This window comes from Morone saxatilis, unplaced genomic scaffold (genome assembly GCF_004916995.1).
Source record: "Morone saxatilis isolate NCDOM2014 unplaced genomic scaffold, NCSU_SB_2.0 Contig9, whole genome shotgun sequence".
NCBI classification, from domain to species: Eukaryota; Metazoa; Chordata; class Actinopteri; family Moronidae; genus Morone; species Morone saxatilis.
This window is the reverse complement of record NW_023340268.1, coordinates 15,838,118-15,856,764: the sequence shown is the minus strand read 5'-3', so window position 1 is coordinate 15,856,764 and position 18,647 is coordinate 15,838,118. Positions and strand designations below refer to the sequence as shown.

Below are 18,647 nucleotides of genomic sequence, written 5' to 3'. Positions count from 1 at the left end.
GGTCCCTGCAAAATGCAGATTTGGTAGACTCTTTGTGGATACTACTAGCAACAGCACTAGTCTTGTCATACACGATCAACCTGATTTCATGAGTGTACAATAAGAACATACAGTTGATGAAAGATGGCTTGAGAAATTAGTTTAAGCAATTGCCTTTACAAGACTGTTGGATTGAAATTTCTTTATATTCTACGGTATGTCTGAGATTTAGTATGTCTGTGATTCAATCTGTTTCCATTTATTCCTGCAAGTTAAAGTATTTATTGTACAGTTTTCACTGTCAAAGATTGAGACACTTTTCAAATAATTCTCAAATATGAATGCATTTCCTTACTTTCAAACAAGAGCAAGCCAACAGGTTTACCTCCTTCTGTTTGCAAAGGCTGTCGGCTAAGAAAACTTATGTTGAAGTTGTTGTAAAATATATCCATTATACAAAAAGAGCTCATAATCACCCTGCATTCCTGCATATTTCAGTCTACTGTGTCTTCTTATTAATGACTATGACCTGTTTTTAATAAATACAACATAGGAAAATAAGTGTTCACTCGTCAATACTTAATATTTAATTACTATTTAATGCTTTTGTGCCAAGTATGAAAATGGCAATAACAATTTTGAGTTAATGAGTGTGATAAATGTAGTAAGTGAAAATGTGCAAAACAGATACAGTAGAGAGACCACCACCGAGCTGGTTTGCTAATTTGTTTAATGGGGTCTGTTGAGAATTCCTGTAGTGTGCAATAAATCTCAATTTACTAATAAAGGCATCTCTTCTCAGCCTCCTCAGCACTGTCTTTACCATCCCTGAGGAGAACAAATGTATAATCCCCAGTTACAGCAGTGGAGGCCTCCATAGTAACCAAGCTGCTCTGCAGAATGGCAGTGGCTCTGTTAATGTGCATCTGCTGCCATCTAGTGGACATAGTGATAAATGCTGTATTTGCTGTAATGTAGTGACTGTACAACAGGGGTCACTATAAGGTCTTTTTTCACATTTCCATGAGTTTTGTTTATTCAGTCTCCAACAGCCACTTTTGATTACTGTGGGAACTCACCTGCTCTTAGTAAAAATGACCACTAGATGTCAGTAAATGACTGAGTTTGAATGGGTCTCAAAAACATAGAGGGGAGAGTTGAACAAGTACATTATTTGCTTTCTCTTATCCCTTTTATGTCTACAGTTATAAGTCATGTTTTTTGTTGACAAAGTCAGTACTGTCCCCACTTCCCACCCTGACTGAATCCCTATATCCTCCAGTTCCTCTTATCTATGCAGTGCAATACTCACACGGGAAATAACTGCAGATATTTACGCCTCCATGCAAATAATAACCTCAGGGTGAGAAAAACACAAGAAAGATGAGACAGAAGAAAAGGCAGGGAGTTATTAAAGGCCCGTGTTTAGGTGTTTTACACAGTTGGCGTTACAGCCAGATTTCATTCATTGGTCCACTCCCACAGCTCTGGGAGGAGCTTGGTTTCTTCTTAGACCAATTGGCTTCAGAAATTTGTGGAAATATGCTAATTATTCATCAAGCATCCAATCACAGTGGCAGAAGCTGCCTGTTCAGCATATTCAGAGAGTTACCTCCTGTCCCAAATCTAATGTAACAACCTGAGATGTTCTAAGATACTGTGTGTGTTTAACTATATATAGGTGTGTGTGTGTGTGTGTGTGTGTGTGTGTTTCCACAGTGTCGATGGGTGCATAGTGTATTTTTCTTCTGCTTTCAGGGGCCACCTGTGGGCCAGGATTACACCTCTCTCTCTGTTCTCTTCCCTCTACACCTCTTACCCCACCCTCATCCGTCCATCCATCCCCCACCACTCTGAGCTCTCTCCTTCCTCCTGAGTGAATTTTTTCGGGGCAGTGCACATAGACCCACCACCCCCCCCTCCTTCCTCTCGGACAGCTTTGCTCCACCAGTTCTGCACTGTGCCGGCCTGGAGAGGAGTAAGGGAGCGGAAAGAGGAGCGAGAAGAGAGGATTTGGTGAACCGAGGAGAGACAGACAGGGGAGAGGGACCATGGCTGCTCTCTCTGCCTTGCTGAAGACCTGGGTAATACTGCAGACCTTGTGCCTGGCTCTGGCCCAAGTGGTGAGTGGACAGGGGAGATTGAGACCTGCTCTGCACAGGCTTAGCTCCTTTATTCTGGGGTTTAGTGGGAATAAGGGCCCCTGGAAAGGGCCACAGGGCACTGGATGTCTTAAGGTGATGTTATAGGTTGTGTGCTGTCTTGGTGCTGGTTAAGTTGATCAAAATACTGGAGCTTGAACCAACACAGATATGTTTTGCTGACCATCTAGCTTTATAGCATGCATGTAAAAGAAAGATGAGCTTGAAATGTGTTTTCTGCTGTGGAGACAAAATGAAACCGGACTATCTTCTGTGGATTATCGTCCTTATCGCGTACGGACCCTTATCTCTTCTGAAGATTTAACTGAGGAGTTGCTGTTGAAGGCAAGGCTTTGCCATTACCTGGGTTACTTATTTTTTGACCAAGAAGATTTTTATCAATCAAAGAATGGAGAAAAACGTTGAAGATTTTTTTAGTTTTTAATAGCCAAACGCTGCACCCATGACAGAGATGGAAATCAGTGGGCTGTAACAGACATAGAAACACACAAACACACATTACACACACAAGTTCTGTCCACTCAGTGTGAAAGCCCCTATTCAAACAGACACCTACATGCTATCTACTGGACCTCGAACAGTTTTCACTCTTATGGATTATTCTTGTTTTGTTTTTTTACATTTAACACGATTTTCTCAAACACTTGATGAATTAAAAGTTGGATTCAAAATGATTTTTATCACCTGACGGACTCACCCACTGAGATGATATTCAGAACAGGCTGAGGAGACATTGGGATGGAGAGGGGGGGTGAGGTGGGGGTGTTGGTGGTAAACAGTGCCAGTCTCATGACCCCTCCTTTCACATTCCTCCTCAGTCCTTTTTTTTCACCCCTCTCCTGCAGCATTATTATTCGATATTATCCATTTGTTCTTTATTTTGGCTCATTTTTGTGTGTTTTTGCTTTAGTACAAGTTGGTGCCAATAGACACAATGCAGTAACCTGTACAGAACTGACCAATTTGATGTTGGTCTACCCTGCATCATATGACAAGTTAACTAACATTGTTTTACTGTTTATTTATGTGTTATTTACTACTTCTGAATTATTTGTAATTGCCCTATTGATTGGTATCCAGTAATATGTACAGCACCTACATATCTATCTGATGATGTTTGAATGCTTTAACTATACTATTTTTCCAACACTGGGTTAATTAATCATGATTTTAAATAAATAAATAAATAAAAAATAAATTTTGTACATAAAAAGATCCAGTATGAAGAATTAGCTTTGATTAAAACCTTATTTTTAATTATTAACTCCAAATGGTTAAATTTCACTATAATATCACAATAAAGAAAATATTTGAGCTTGTTTTAATGTAATTAAACCTTTTGTATTATCTCCTACAGTATCACTGGATATTACAGTTTATAATATTGTTGTTTAAAGTTGTACAGTCTTATAAGACTTGATTAGGGTTTACTGTTGTTTATCATTACTTGAAATGTCTTTCTGTCTGTGTTTCAGAGGGGTCCACCTGGACCTCAGGGCCAGCCCGGTCCACCAGGCCCCTCTGGCACCCCTGGGTCAGACGGCATTGATGTGAGTATCCACACAGGTTTGCCCAGCAGATTTGTCACAAAGACCATCATTGTGCCGGAGAAATATCAACCCTGTGCTGCTCTGCAGGACTGCAGTCTTACCAGCAGAGGGCACTGCAAATGAAAACACACTGGCACAAAAGAGCTCTGTTTCAAGCAGAGAGAGGGGTCTTTGAGAAGGGACCCTTGCCTCAAACCTGAGTTTGTGTCACAGTAATGTGATACATTTGAAATATTCTCGGGGTTAACTACACACAGGTTGTGTAAAGATGTTGTTAAATGGAGGCTGCTGGGCTAGTGGAGCAGAAAGCATGCTGCCTGTAAAACATGGTGTTTGTTCCATGATACAGATTCAGATGTGATTAGATATTTGATTTGTTAAGATCAGCGAATATGTTTGAACTATTAACTAAAGTCTATGCTCTTAAACTTTACTGTACCACCTTTACTATATGCATTTCCCAGATATGTTCTTTGTGCATTTACACTTGTGCCTGACTGATTTGCTGAGTTATAGTTCCCACCATTGGGTTGTCACTAGAATGCAACTGGGATACGTTAGCACACTTACACACCCCACTGCAAAGAAAAAGAGCAATGTTTCTTGGTCCACACTGGAAGGTGCAGCCTGCCCTCCAGTTTTTAAATTGTGTTTTTTTCTTTTTGGGTTTCTGCCACAGAAATGGTGAGATATCAGTGTGATGGAGAATCCAGCCTTTGAAGAAAAAAAACATTTCATCTAAAGATTGTTTACACCATAATCACTGGAGTCTTTGAACACATGTCTCTGCCTGGAAGAACATGATATTAATTAATTTCATGAATGATGCATTCAGTCTCTGCATTATTAATGCAGAGTCATGATGACCATCTCATTAGCAAGATAACTTCAACAACTTGACCCATTTTCATGATGTACCCTAACTATTCAAAGACACAGGCTCTTTACGAGTTTTATGAATTAGTTTAAAATGTCCAAATTAACAGATACAGAATAAAAAGGGTTAACATCTCCACTCTGTCTCTCTGCAGGGAGATAAAGGACCTCCTGGGCCCCCTGGTCCACCAGTAAGTTTGCACTGTACTCTTTGTTCGATTTTTTATTACAACAATTTTAGTGTATGATTGGTCCAGACTTCTTCCCCCCTAACAATAGTTTATTTTTTTTATTGTAGGGACAAAAAGGAGAGCCGGGAGAGCCAGGTCCTGATGGAGCACCAGGAGAGAACGGCATTGATGTAAGTAAACTGACTGATGTCAGTAACTGGTGTGTGTTTGAGAGAAATAATAAGACAAAGAGTGCTAGAAATAGAGAGAAAGGGCTTTGAAAATGCTAGTAAAATGATAACAAAAAGTGCTTCCCAAAAGAAACATTCTGAGAGGCTTAATGTGAAAACAGCTTATAAGGAAAAGAAAAGAAAAAACTAACCAAGATGACAAATGTGAAAAAATCCCACAGGAACAGCAAAATGGGAGCCAGACACAGAATTTAACAGAACTGTCAATGAAGTCACATTGTAAAAAAAAAAACTGCCAAATATGTAGAGTTAAAATAAAATGAAATGTTTATAACGTTGTTCGGGGCCCCAATTAGAATTATTATTAGAATTAAAATAAGTATATATTTTTTTGAAAACTTAAACATCAGAATTGAAACTAAAAAGGGGTCAGTGTAGGTTATCATGAATAATATCACAATGAAAAAAGAAATGACTAGAAAAAATAATGACGTCAAAATTTTAAAGGTACTCTATAGTAGTTTCAGCCACTAGTGGCGCTGTAGAGCAATGTTTTGATGAGCAGCACCCATGGTCCCTGTGTTGTTTCTATCCCTTGTTGCACCAGTGCATGCATGATATACTCATATACATATTTCCCCTGACTGGAAAGAAAAAATGTTAAACACATTTGACCTAACAATCCCAACTCAAGGTTCACTTACAGAACTAGCTTTTTCCTGAGCTTTCAGTAGTGCCACACAGCCCTCATCAACAATAGACCTTGCTCGGGTTGTCATGGAGATGCAGCTGTTTATATGTGAGCTTATTGGCTGTTGTGAATTCAAACATTGCACCTTTAGGACCTTTTCAAAACAATAAAAACTTAAAGTCCACTTTTCAGAAGATCTTGGCGGCATCCTAGACATGGTCTGGCTCTGCCGATGCTTTATGAGAGAAAACGGGCACAATGGGCTTGGATGAGATACGTTGAATGCAAACAAAACTGTTTAACTGTAATAAAAACTACACAGTAACTTTCAGTTATTCTAAAATAACCCATTGTTTTTAGCTTTAATGTCATATTTAAACCATTTTAATGCCATTTCTCTCTCCTTGTTCTTATTGTAATGTCTCATAGCTCCTTTTTCCAATTAGAGATTTTTTTATGAAAACAAGGTAATTAAGCTACACCAGGCTACTGTACGTTTGCTGAGTTATTTTCATATTAAAGCATTCAGACTTTCCCTCTGTGGGCTGGGTATTTCTTTTCCAATGATGGAAATATTGTCATGACACTGCAGAGCTGACCCTTGACCTCCTAACTATGGGTTTAAACTAAAACACAGTGATTTCGATTTTAAAGCTTATTTCACTGCTTCAGTCATAGAAATGAGGATATGACTGAAAAGAATATACATTTTGCCAAACCCATTATCCCTCACTGATTACACATATTCAGTCTCTAGTAATCACAGGTAGCAAGCTGTTTAAAGAGTTTAAAAGAATGTTATAGCTTTGGAGCTTTGTTATTGATTTACCTGATATTAATTGTGGCGCAGCTCTTGGTCACATGCTAACAGAATCACACACACACAGACACACACACTCACATGCATTCCTCAGAGATTTAGCAAGTAATCCGCCCTGGAATCTCAATCCTTGTTTTTTACCCCTAATTACTTACAAGAACAGTGTCAACGTCGATCAAATGTGTGATTAGCCCCGTTGTAAAGGGAATCCAACTCACATACACTCTGTGGAAAGCACAGTGGTAACTGATCATTGTCTTTTTAACCTCCTTTTTGATCTCTACAGTATACATGTCTAGCACATCTGCCTGCCAACATCTCTTTCTGTCTGTCCCCAGGGTTTGATTGGAGCAAAGGGTGATCGAGGTCCTATTGGGAGCCCTGGCCCTAAGGCAAGTGTATAAACATCTACCTGAAAAGAACCTTAGAACAGATTTCTTATTTCACAAGGGTTAGTTTTATAACAAAAAAGTCTCAGGGTCATGTTCCCCTGATCTTGTCATTGTGATGTTGAGCATGACACTGAACCAATGCTTACAGGAGAATGAATAGAAGAATAAAATGTTATTTTACCTTCACTGTAACATTGAACACCCTAAGATACCCTGAGGATATTGTCCTCCTTTATTTGTGTAACCATGCCTACACATGCTCACTGCTATACTTAATTTCATTGTTTTCTTCTTGTCTGCAGGGTCAACCTGGACCAAGTGGTGAACCTGGACCTCCTGTAAGTAAACTACTTATCCACTACAGGTCCACTACAGAGGCAGTGTTTCCTTTTCTACAGAGTCTGCCATGTTCAACAGCCATGTTTCTACAGTAGCCCACAATGGACAAACCAAACACTGGCTCTAGAAAGGGCCTTTTGCATTTTTTGCCTGTTTTGCTGCCAACACAGTTTCTCCTTCACACATGGTTTAGTCAAGGAGTTTCAGTTGGTTGCAGTCGGCAATCTCACCACTAGATGCCACTACATCCTACACACTGGCCCTTTAAGTAAAAACACCAATACAACAGTGCAAAAATACTACAGTACAAGTAAAGGCTCTGCATTCAAACTCTGACTTAAGTAAAACTAAATATGTGTTATCAGCAAATGTATCAAAATTCTGACTGATGTATGAATGCTAAAGTAGCATTTTACTGTTGTAGCTAGTTGAGATTAAGGCAGTTGTAAATTGTTTATATACAGTTACTTTAGTCTAGTGGTTCCCAACATGGAGGTTAGGCTGAGTCACAAGATAAATCTGAGGGGTCATGAGATGATCTATTGAGTAATTAAAATTTTTGCTTGTCTGTGAATAGTTGGATAGTTTTGTTTTGCCTTTTTGGACACTGAACACTTATTTAAACAAAACTGTCTGTGAAGTTTAGAAGGGAAATCTATTTTGGTGGAACTACGAACAAATCATATTAAACATGACAAGGCGTCCAAGCCAAAAAGGTTGGGAAACACTGGGGTAATCTTTAATGCATGATATTTTTTATAATCTTATTATATGTTTTTCTCTTTTTTTTTTTTGGTAAATTTATAGTATTTATAGTGGATTATAGTTGTATAGATTAATCTAGTGGAGTAAAAAGGACAATATTTCCATCTGCTCTCAAGTTAAGTACAAATACCTGAAATTTGTTTTTAAGTACAGAACTTGAGTAAGTGTACTATCAAGGTACAATATAACTAATTAGATAACAGCTGTCATGGTACTCATGAAAATGAGTTATGACGTGCTGAATTAGGCATTGTTTGAAGCCTAGTCAGTTTCCTAACAAACATATTGTAACCCAGCTGGTCTCATGAGGCAACCTCCAGAGTCCCTTTTTCTTCATGCCTGAATGCCTGACCAGCTGTGCCCCCTTTTGGGGTTTTGTTTTCCTCAGATGTGGCATATGCCTTCTACAGCTGACATAAGCCTTATTCCTATACACAGTCCCTAATAAAGAAGAAACCATTATCTGCGATCCACATTTTATGTAAATATTATCATCAATTGCAACCACTGACTTTCTTCACATGAGCCAATACATGGCCAGTCGGTTCAGCAGTGCAACTTAATGCATGCCAGCAGATCAACTGTAACACAGTTGAACACCACCAGGGGGTGCTCAGTGTCCATCTATTAGACATCATCCAATATATTCAAACATTAAGTTCAGAGTCATCCAATGTCATGCTTGAATGCGACACTATTAGTTAAATCCTTTGTTTAGCATTAACAGGCGTCCTGTCTGGGGGCTGTGCTTGTACACCCAGATGCCTCAGACTGCAGAGACAGGAGATCCTGCCCCGTGAGCTGTTCTTCCTCTGCGAAGGCTTACTTACTTAATTACTTTGTTTATAATTAATTCCAAGCAAAAGACACAGCAAACATAAACTGATTGCGTTCTGTGTCTTTGTTCTTCTTGAGCACTGTTTACCCTGCGTGCTGACACTGTACACACATGTATTACTGAATTACTGCTGCCATTAATAATTGGCTTTGGCAAACCTTAATTGATACTTTGACGGATTGGTTCCACTTGTTATACAGTAATTTAACCCCTCGTCCCTTATGTCCACACAGGGACCCGGCCTTCCAGGACTGGCTGTAAGTAGCTTGTATGATATAATACAATTATCACTTAATAGCTTTGCTTTGAGGTGTGGAAATAATTTTGTGGCTGCTGGGATGTGTACACATTGTTCTCTCTTGTTCTCTGCGTCTCTCTGTCTAGGGCGCTCCAGGACCAATTGGTCTTCCAGGTGAAATTGGACCAAATGGACCAAAGGTAGGAAACCAGCAGTTTATTACATGCCTGCATGACTTACAAGCATCTTATAAACAGGTTATACACTGCCAGAACCCTTACATTTTCAGCTTCTTATTCACAGCTTCTTTGCTTCCTCTGCTTCATTTAGGGTGTCATGGGATCACCTGGACCTCCAGGACTTCCTGGACCTCCTGGCAAGCCAGTAAGTGTCCACCCAGGCCTGGTTTTCCAGGAAATATCTATCTGTAATCTATTTGTAATGGAACAAAGATGATCTTAATGCTATGTACAATTTGAAAACCCAAGTTCAAGAGGTTGGAGTGCTACTGAGTACTGTAATGGGGATGGATATAGGAACATCCTCTGTACATGTTATACATTACAGTAACAACATAAAACTCAATCTAAGAACACAAACTACCACCTGTACTACTCCTGTTATTTTGTCCACCCATTCTAAATCCAAGCTTACCATCTTCTCAGGGTACACTGAAGATATTGTACATACCATGAAAAGGGCCACCAGACCTCACAATTTTTTCCTTCCATCTCACTAGTTACATTTTCACAAATTTGGTTGGGGTAGAAAAATAACAGGGTAGTTAGCATAAGCAGCCATATCAATAACTACTAATACTGATATAAATATTTCAAAGTTTATAAAATATATCAATAATAATACATTTTTGATAATATATATTTTCACTCATGCTATTTTACTGTTGAAAAATATACCTGTAATGTCTCACTGATAGACAAACAAAGCAATTTGTTTATTATTATTATTAATTTATTAATTGTTTTATTAAAGTATTTCTGATTCTGATTCTGCTTCTGAATTGTTACTTTAATTAAAATCAGTGGCATATCTGTGCTCTAATTTCTTGTTATTTTGGCCTACATATATTCTGATACCAATGTATCTGCAAGAAGCTAATAGCGCAAATATCCAGCCAATATATCACTCTAGCTCTAATTGATGTCATTAAGTGAGACAGTAAATCTTTTCATACCTTTTCAGTGCAAATGGTGAGAACAGCTGTGAACAGAGTGAGACATATATGAGCTACCAGAAGCTCATTGGGCTTAATCAATCTAATTACAGTTAATCTAAATTAAAAAATGAAATGAGATCACAGTGTAAAAGTAAAGCAAAGAGAAACTCCACATCACATCTACTCATGCCATGCTGAAGCATACTCCATTTTAAAATGTACTGCGAGGCACCTATAGCACAGCCAGAGCTCACTGCAGCTAGTACAGGTCCCAGCAGACAGTAAGTGGTGAAATACCACAAACAGTTTTGAGCGGTACACTTTCAAGTCTGTTTTCCAATGGCGTATGTACTCTCCTGTGTGCATCTTTGAGTGGTTCCAAGAGGGGAGGTGTCTTCATTGAGAGTGATGTTCGCAGCCCAGGGGAGTGTATTTGTTTAGCTTTAGTGCTGTCCTAGGGTAAATAAACCCCCATTAGATCAGTGGGTTGTCTCATCTGACTGTTGCAGGAATACATCATTCCCTGTAGAGATACTTTACTTTCTAACTCAATCTATAAACAGAGAGAAGGAAAGATGGAGGGAGAAATATATAGAGAGAGAGCGATAGTGCTGGCTCAGCTCATGGGAGTAGAGGCAACTGTGACCAAGTGACTTTCTTCATCTATCTGTCTCTCTGTCCACCCATCTGTCCATCTAGGGACCCCCAGGGAAGTTTATTGGTGGAGAAGAAGGCAGTGCAGACTTCCAGGTAAGATCTTATAACATGCCCTGATGACAAATGAAACATGTTTTGACTTCACTTCATAATCCTGTTTTTCCTTCTCTCGACAACAGTGTCCTCTTAACTGTCCAGCAGGACCTAAAGGCCCCCAGGGACTGCAGGGAGTCAAGGTGAGTTGTCTGACGGTTTCAAGTTGCCCCAAAGGAATAAGCACGTTTTTCTTTCGGCATCAGTGATTATGTTGCATCACAAAATAATCATGACACCTTACTGACTGATTGTTGCCCTCTAGGGACACAAAGGACGTGCTGGTGTTCTCGGAGATCCTGGCAGCATTGGAAAATCGGTGAGCTGCACAATCTGCTAGAACGGATACACACAACCATGCATGTACATGTTGTACAGTCTTGCACACTCACCCACCATTCAGGACCAGCCGAGGCAAGGATTAGCTCTAATGAAGCCCCCCGAGGCACATGACTGGCACTAATCTGGCTGCGATTAGTCAGGCCTGGCCTTGGCCCTGTAGTCGGCATACAGCGAGCCAGATGAAAGGGGTGGTGAAGAGCCAGGTACATGAAGGGGAGGATGAGAGAGTCAGGGTTCACGCAGCCCTCTCACCTCGATGTATTAAGCAGAGCTAATGAGCACACACTGGGCTCCAAGGGAGCGGCTAGCCAGGCCCCAGGAATTAGCCTCTGATCTTCCCACACAAGGAGCCTTAGATGCTCAAAACACTCAACGCACCCAGTTACCTCTCCTCCCAAGCAGATCAGTATTTTAGAAGGCCTGTCATGATTCAAGATTGCACTGTGATGCTGCTCTATTTTCTTCTTTAAAAACAGCCAGCATGAGCTGGTCACATCCCCACTAGCTGTTTGGACTAAAACATGGCTCCCAGCTATAAAAAACATTTGGGCTTTTTTGTGTTTGCTATATTACTGATGATACTGAATACAAGTAGATTAGTGATCAAGTCTAGGATCTGTAGAATGCTGTAAAATACAATGTGACCAGCTAAATTGGTTGATGATCTGAGCTTTGGATTGATGGATTTTACTGGCCTTAACTGGACAACAACATTAGCTCATTCTTTTTTTTGAGAGTTAGATGAGAAAATTGATACCTGTACGCTAAGTACGTCACTAGAGCCCGGAGGCATTTAGCTTAGCTTAGCATTAAGACTGGAAGCTGGGGGTTAACAGCTAGCCTAGCTCTGTCCAAAAATATACCATCCAACACCTCTAAAGCCAAAATTTGTAGATTTACAGGGAGTTAAATGCTACAGCTATTTCTTGGCAAACAGCGGCCTTGTTGGCCTTACCAGAGTTTTGACTGGTTGTTCGGCTACCTTGTAGTGACAGCAAGTGTCCAAGAAGTCACTTGCCTGATGAAAAAATAGTTACAGCAAGTAACTTGCCCAAGAAATTATTTTAAGCAAGCTTTAGAGGTCTTAGCTCATAGCTAGTCGCTAACCTAATCACCACCTGTCTCTCGTCAATAGTGTGAGTGCTATTGATCTTCTCATCTAACTCTCAGAAAGAATTCCTAAATATTTCCCAAAAGCTAGATATTTAACCAGCAACATACCAGTGTACGACCATTCAAGACCAGTTTAGACATCAAAAGCAACCAACCAACCATCACAGACTGGCTTCAATTGAATTGTCCGTCCAGCTCAGAGTTCCTTGGGTCAGACTCCATGGACGTGTACACGAAATCAAGACCTCCTTCAGCTTTCTGAAGACATTTGAATGTGCAATGATTGGTAGCAGGCAGCTGTGTAACAGAGAACAGCGCAGAATGAGAATAACTAATCAGCCTGTTCTTTTTCCTTTCCTTCACCAGGGTCCCAGGGGAGAAGTGGGCATCTCTGGGGAACAGGGTATCCCAGGACCTCCGGTATGGCAAAGTTAGGCTGGCATAGGCTAATATTGTATTGTTTTCACATGCTATGCTGTTGATTTGACAGAACATAAGGTTGTGGCAATGGCTCTTTGTCTAGTCATGGGTCAGTCTATGTCTCATCCTGTTTTTCCTTGCTTCCCTCTAAGGGTCCGATGGGTCTGAGGGGTTATCCAGGAATGATGGGGCCTAAAGGGGAAGCAGTGAGTACCACCACTTCTCTTCTTTTGTCACATATATAACTTTCTTGTCCTCTTTTTCTTTGGGTACAAGGCTGTTCTCATTCTTAGAGGAGCACCAAGGAGGCACAGCCAGACCTGCCCCCACTATACAAACATCATCCATTACCAGCAATGGGGACATATGGAAATGATGCTAACACAAATCTCTCCCCTCCTCTAATGAGTTGGGGTTGTCTGGGTCCACGGTGCCTCCATCTGTAGTTAATGATCCGCTGTAGCCATCCGTCTTACTGTTAACATTAGCCGCGTTAGCCAAGTTAGCGCCCCGGCTTAGTGCCAAAGCAAGAGTGGCTGGCTCTCTGTGTAGCTCCCATTAGTGAAGTGAGTTAAGCGCTAATTACCCCTTTATCACAATGAATTGTAGGCTACCGTGACTTAGCATCCACCCTGATCTGAAGTGATTGATGGCACTTTTTTGTTTTCCCACAGGGACCTCGTGGTTACAAGGGCATCAACGGACCTGTGGGAATCCCTGGGCCTCCTGTAAGAACACACTAACACACTCAGACTTGATTACTCATATAAAACAAGTACCCACTGTACACCTAAGCCTCTCTCTGTTGTTTGCAGGGTGAGGAGGGACCTCAGGGACCACCCGGAGAGGCAGGAGACAAGGGAGACAAAGTAGGTGACTCTTCTAGTGTTTTTCCCTTGAAGTTGTTGTCAAAGCAGTGGCACAAGACAAAAAAAGATGAAACGTGTCTCAGAACCTGAATGGAGACACTGATCCTGATGTGCATTGCAAATACACTGACGCCGGTTTGGTTATCTTCTGCAGGGCAACCGAGGCATCCAGGGCCCACAGGGCGCGGTTGGCAAAAAAGGAGAGAATGTGAGTGAACGCACTTCTGTTTGTGCGCTACACAGTTGCAGCAGTGTTAAGAAGAGTGTGCCAAATGAAGTCCACTGACTCATCTGCTTGCTTTTTCAGGGTCTGCCGGGTATTGATGGGAAAGATGGCACACCTGGTATTCCTGGAATCAAGGTAAGGGCTGCCAGCCACGATAATGATGAGACAGTTCACTCTCAGCAAAAGATGGCAATTTATTCTTCTTCTGTTCTCTTTCCTGCAGGGCGGCCCTGGCCAGGCTGGGATGCCTGGTGCTCCTGGTCCTCAAGGAGCAGCAGTGAGTGATCCTTCAGTGTAGTGGAGGGGGGGTGGGGGTTGGGGCAATCTGTTTGTTTGAGGATTGTTCAGCAACGCTACGAAGGCCCATGCAAATAAGCCCGCCTGTAAATGGGTATTGTCACTCAGACCACGTAGGGGGTCAATCTGTTCTCCTCCCTAATTCAACAAAGCCAGAACACAGACAGAGAAAACCAGCGCAAAGCCGCCTGTAAATCTTGGTATGTTTTGTTTTCTGGGCACTCATCCAGGTTAACAATGACCCTGTGACCCACGCTGTTTTAGAATTTAAACCACCTTGAAAAAGCATTTTCCCTCCCACCGCGAGCGATTTATCACAATCAGACCACTGGGTACGCTCTTTGTGTGTGTGTGTGTTTGTGTGTGTGGTTATGTTTGTGTGCACGTCATTCTGACTAAGGGGTAATGGAGCATGAGATGCACACTTTGCTGTGTGGTCATTGCAGTGACACCAACACTGCTGCAAACTCAAACACCATAACTTACCCTGCCTTATACCCTACTGTGATATACCATCACATACAAACACACACATTTAAACACACACACACAAAATCACTGCAAGGAAACCTGCTGCTGCAAGGTACCTGCCAACAGCTGGCACACCAGCTTGGTCTATTTCTTTCTTATTATTAGAATTATTAGTATTATTAATATTATTATTATTAAGGTATCAGCACTATTACCACCCACTACCAATACTACCTGTGGCATTTTGGGCTTTTTTAGCGTGTGTACAGTGAAGTCAAGCTGCAACCAGGGACATTGCAACTATATGGTTTGCATCTTTACCCCTAGGCCACCAAAGATCCAGACTTTGATTTGCACTAATTTCAGTCTTTGTAATTCTGTCTGCAGGGATTGCCTGGCAGTCCTGGGACAAAGGGAGGACCTGGAGATAAGGTAAGCCTCTTAAAAACTCATATTACATCATATTAAAGTGAGTGCATTCTTCGGGTCTTCATTTTTAAAATGTGCACCTTGTTTTTCCCTTCATTAGGGCGAGACTGGACCTAGGGGCCACGTTGGCATGGCTGGTGCCGCTGGACCTCTGGTAACACATAAACACAGAGAAATGGATTTAGTTTGACTGCAGCTCTTTTGTTGTGCTGTAGGGTTAATACTTCCTTCTTCTCCTCTCCTAGGGTGAGCCTGGTGTTCCTGGTGAGGCCGGTATGGAAGGAGTTCCTGGACCCAAGGTACAAATCCACAATTGCTACACGAGAACACTTAAATCTGAGACTGTGAACCACACATACTCACCTCATCTGATTTGTACAGGGTGACAGAGGCCAGCGGGGTGAAGCCGGGCCACAGGGTGTAGTCGGCAAGCCTGTAAGTTCCTTCTTTGCGTTTCCTCTGTCTGAAAACACCTTTCAGCTGCAGCTATACTTTCCTGTATAAATTCGAATGTCTCTCAACAGGGAAACAAAGGAGAGAGAGGACCAATTGGTGTTCCAGGTGCCCAGGGTCTTAGTGGAACCAAGGGAGACAAGGTCTGTGTTTGTGCGTGCATGAACAAATGCATATATTGCTTGGTAAAAACATGTGCATCCTGTGTACTTCATAATAATTTAGTTACCCAGACTTGTCCGTTGGGGGCAGTGTTTACCCATGAATAAAAGCCACGCATCCACGGTAAATCACTGAATGAGGCAAGCAATATAAATAAGCAATATAAATGATAATCCGAGCATCCTCATATTCCATGTTTCAGAGATGAGACAACATCTTTCTTACTTTGTGATCTGCGGTGTCACTGGCTTGAATCAATATTTAGTTCTTGTGTTTTTTTTTAAGATATTATAATCTAAATTTGACCACATTTACATGTACTCAACCCATCTTTCTTTCCCAGGGCTTCCAAGGAAAAGTTGGCTCAAAGGGAGACATCGTGAGTAGCATTTTGCTCTTTTAAACTGGATTGTCAGAAACTTGTTATATGTTTTATATTCGGTATGGTCATCCGTCTCGCTCCCCCCCTTGATCTTTTTCTCTCTGTCACTTTTAGGGTGACCCCGGTGTTGAGGGATTGTCTGGCGAGAAAGGTGAAAAGGTAAATCACAGCTACTTGCACAACCTGTTTCAAAGTTTTTGCAAAAGTCTCTGAATCTAGGCTTTAGATAAGAAGGTTTAAACAGTTGGCTCTGAAGGCATCAAAGCAAAGTGATATATGGTAGTAAATGTCATAACCATACGGAAGTTAAGAAGAAGAGGAAGTCTGCTTTTGAATTTGCATACAAATCCCCATAATAATCCAGATGGCAAACGAGCTATTAACATGACAGTGAAGCAATGATGCACGTTGGCTTTTTGAGGCAGTGTTTTTTAGACATTCATTTACAAGATTCATCCTGGAATTACTGCTCAATGAGTGTCTCTGAGGCAGAAATGATGGATGGAAGTGATGAATTTGAAAATGATAAAGTCTCTGTGTTTGCTCTGACAGGGTTTGTCTGGTGAACCCGGGCCCAAAGGACAGGTGAGGTGGTGCCGTGTGGAAATCTGATCACTGTTTTGTTTTAGTATCCATATATTCACTCAACCTTAATGCTCCTTTCTTTTCACAGCAAGGAATTAGGGGTGACACCGGGCACAATGGACCCACTGGAGACCCCGGTAAACCTGGAGACCCAGGACCACCAGGACTGCCCGGTCCTAGGGGACTCAACGGAGAGCGAGGAGTTCCCGGCATGCCAGGCATTCAGGGATCAGCGGTGAGTCCAAGTCACTCTCGATCACATTTATGATGCATGGAGCGTATTGATTGATGCACTTGGCCGGGTTGCTGTCTCTCCGCGATGCTCAGTCTCCTCTTCTTCTCTCCAGGGACGCGATGCATCTGACCAGCATATTGTTGAAGTGGTATTGAAGATGTTGCAGGGTGAGCGTGAATATTCACCTTTGATGTCCATAGGGGAGATTAGATTAGCTCATTTCCCTACTTTCATCTCCGGAGCAATCATTTGCCCATCATCAAAGGTAATTTAATCAAAATGACGATGCTGTCTCTTCTTTCACAGAGAGGCTGGCAGCGGTGGCGGTGAGCGCCAAGAGGGCTGTGCTTGGTGGGGCAGGTGTAATGGGTCCTCCCGGGCCTCCTGGACCTCCAGGTTCACCTGGTCCTCAGGGGCCACATGGCTTACCCGGTGCCCGCGGTATTCCTGGCATTATTGGAGCACCTGGACAGATTGGAAACACAGGACTTAAAGGTAGAAATATGCAGTAGAGTATTTACATATGATGACTTCACAGCAGAAAACAGCTTTTCAGGGTAAATCTGAGCCCGTTCTATTTTGTCTTCACTAGGAAAGAGAGGGCCAAAGGGAGATAGAGGAGACCCCGGTAAACCCCATCCAGGACCACCAGGACCCCCGGGAATACCAGGTAAGAGTTGAAGCCTCCCAAACTTTACGCACATCCATGGAATGTAAAGCAGTAAGTAATACTCATCAAAGGTTAAGAAGAGTAAGGGTTCAATAAGAAACTGAAGGACTTACAGCTCTTGCCACAGGAGAGGCTGCTCAAAGGCATTTTAAAAGCATCATTAACTCCAGTCATTTAACAGATGCTCTTGAATGAGAATGTAATAGGATTGCAACAGTACACTCTAATTCAGACTGTGGAAAACAGACCCTGTGCACCAGTGGAAATCTTCTCAACATGTACAATCAGTGTAGTGAGTCCTCCTGACCCTTGGAAATCAGTTCAAATCTCTTCTTGATGTTGAACCTTCTCCCCGCCCCCCATAGGTCCTCCTGGTGTTGACGGTGTGGCTCGGGATGGCAGGCATGGCGAGAGAGGACCTCAGGGATCCCCCGGAGAGGCCGGTTACCCCGGTAAGGCAGGGTCGGCAGGCCTCCCAGGCTTTTGCGAGGCGGCCATGTGTCTCGCTGCGTCAGCGTACACCTCCCCGAGACTACAGGAGGCGGGAAGAATTAAAGGACCCAATGTTTAGAGAGCCGTCTCTCCACAACAACAACTGGGAGAGAGCGGGAGAGATAGAGAGAGAGAGAGAAGAAGAGAGAAGGAGAACACTCTTCTCAGTAGGACAACATCGAGAATGAGGGGTGGGGGACAATAATAGTGACTGGGTGTATATAGCGCCCCCTCCTGAAACTGACAACCTGAAGTTTTGACTTGTGGGATATACTCTTGATCTTAATCCCCCCCCCCCCCCCCCCACATCACCATGACAACAGCAGCTCACAGCCACCCACATCCTCCTGAATTCTCTAGTGTTTTTGGATGATGTCAGTGTCAGTCCCATCCAAATATCCCAGCCCTGTTCCAGCAGTGGAAGAGGAACAGATTTACATTGCGTCTCCCTGTCTCCCACCACCACAGTATCTATGAGAGGAGCTGAAAACAAAGTGTGGTGAAAGGTGCTTTTTTTTTAATTACACCATGGTCACTTTAAATGGTTTTACATATGCAATATT

At 42.1% G+C, this 18,647-nt stretch overlaps 1 protein-coding gene across 2 annotated transcripts in view; it reads left to right on the top strand.

Moving 5' to 3' along the window:
* col9a2 (procollagen, type IX, alpha 2) overlaps positions 1–18,295 on the top strand; it is a 78,023-nt gene extending 59,728 nt beyond the window's left edge. Inside the window, exons 1-32 of one of the 2 annotated variants that reach the window (XM_035681986.1) lie at positions 1,843–2,102; positions 3,617–3,691; positions 4,723–4,758; positions 4,866–4,928; positions 6,778–6,831; positions 7,134–7,169; positions 9,007–9,030; positions 9,158–9,211; positions 9,342–9,395; positions 10,888–10,938; positions 11,025–11,081; positions 11,204–11,257; positions 12,760–12,813; positions 12,966–13,019; positions 13,488–13,541; positions 13,629–13,682; positions 13,837–13,890; positions 13,990–14,043; positions 14,132–14,185; positions 15,064–15,108; positions 15,206–15,259; positions 15,351–15,404; positions 15,487–15,540; positions 15,630–15,701; positions 16,064–16,099; positions 16,217–16,261; positions 16,655–16,687; positions 16,776–16,922; positions 17,035–17,089; positions 17,229–17,417; positions 17,515–17,592; positions 17,958–18,163. In XM_035681986.1, coding sequence (XP_035537879.1) covers positions 2,031–2,102; positions 3,617–3,691; positions 4,723–4,758; positions 4,866–4,928; positions 6,778–6,831; positions 7,134–7,169; positions 9,007–9,030; positions 9,158–9,211; positions 9,342–9,395; positions 10,888–10,938; positions 11,025–11,081; positions 11,204–11,257; positions 12,760–12,813; positions 12,966–13,019; positions 13,488–13,541; positions 13,629–13,682; positions 13,837–13,890; positions 13,990–14,043; positions 14,132–14,185; positions 15,064–15,108; positions 15,206–15,259; positions 15,351–15,404; positions 15,487–15,540; positions 15,630–15,701; positions 16,064–16,099; positions 16,217–16,261; positions 16,655–16,687; positions 16,776–16,922; positions 17,035–17,089; positions 17,229–17,417; positions 17,515–17,592; positions 17,958–18,163 — 2,076 coding nt within the window. In that variant the 5' untranslated portion in view covers positions 1,843–2,030. Of the gene's footprint in view, positions 1–1,842; positions 2,103–3,616; positions 3,692–4,722; positions 4,759–4,865; positions 4,929–6,777; positions 6,832–7,133; positions 7,170–9,006; positions 9,031–9,157; positions 9,212–9,341; positions 9,396–10,887; positions 10,939–11,024; positions 11,082–11,203; positions 11,258–12,759; positions 12,814–12,965; positions 13,020–13,487; positions 13,542–13,628; positions 13,683–13,836; positions 13,891–13,989; positions 14,044–14,131; positions 14,186–15,063; positions 15,109–15,205; positions 15,260–15,350; positions 15,405–15,486; positions 15,541–15,629; positions 15,702–16,063; positions 16,100–16,216; positions 16,262–16,654; positions 16,688–16,775; positions 16,923–17,034; positions 17,090–17,228; positions 17,418–17,514; positions 17,593–17,957 lie in introns of those variants that run through there. The other variant, XM_035681985.1, reaches the window with a different exon arrangement.
* The last annotated feature ends 352 nt before the right edge of the window (positions 18,296–18,647 follow it).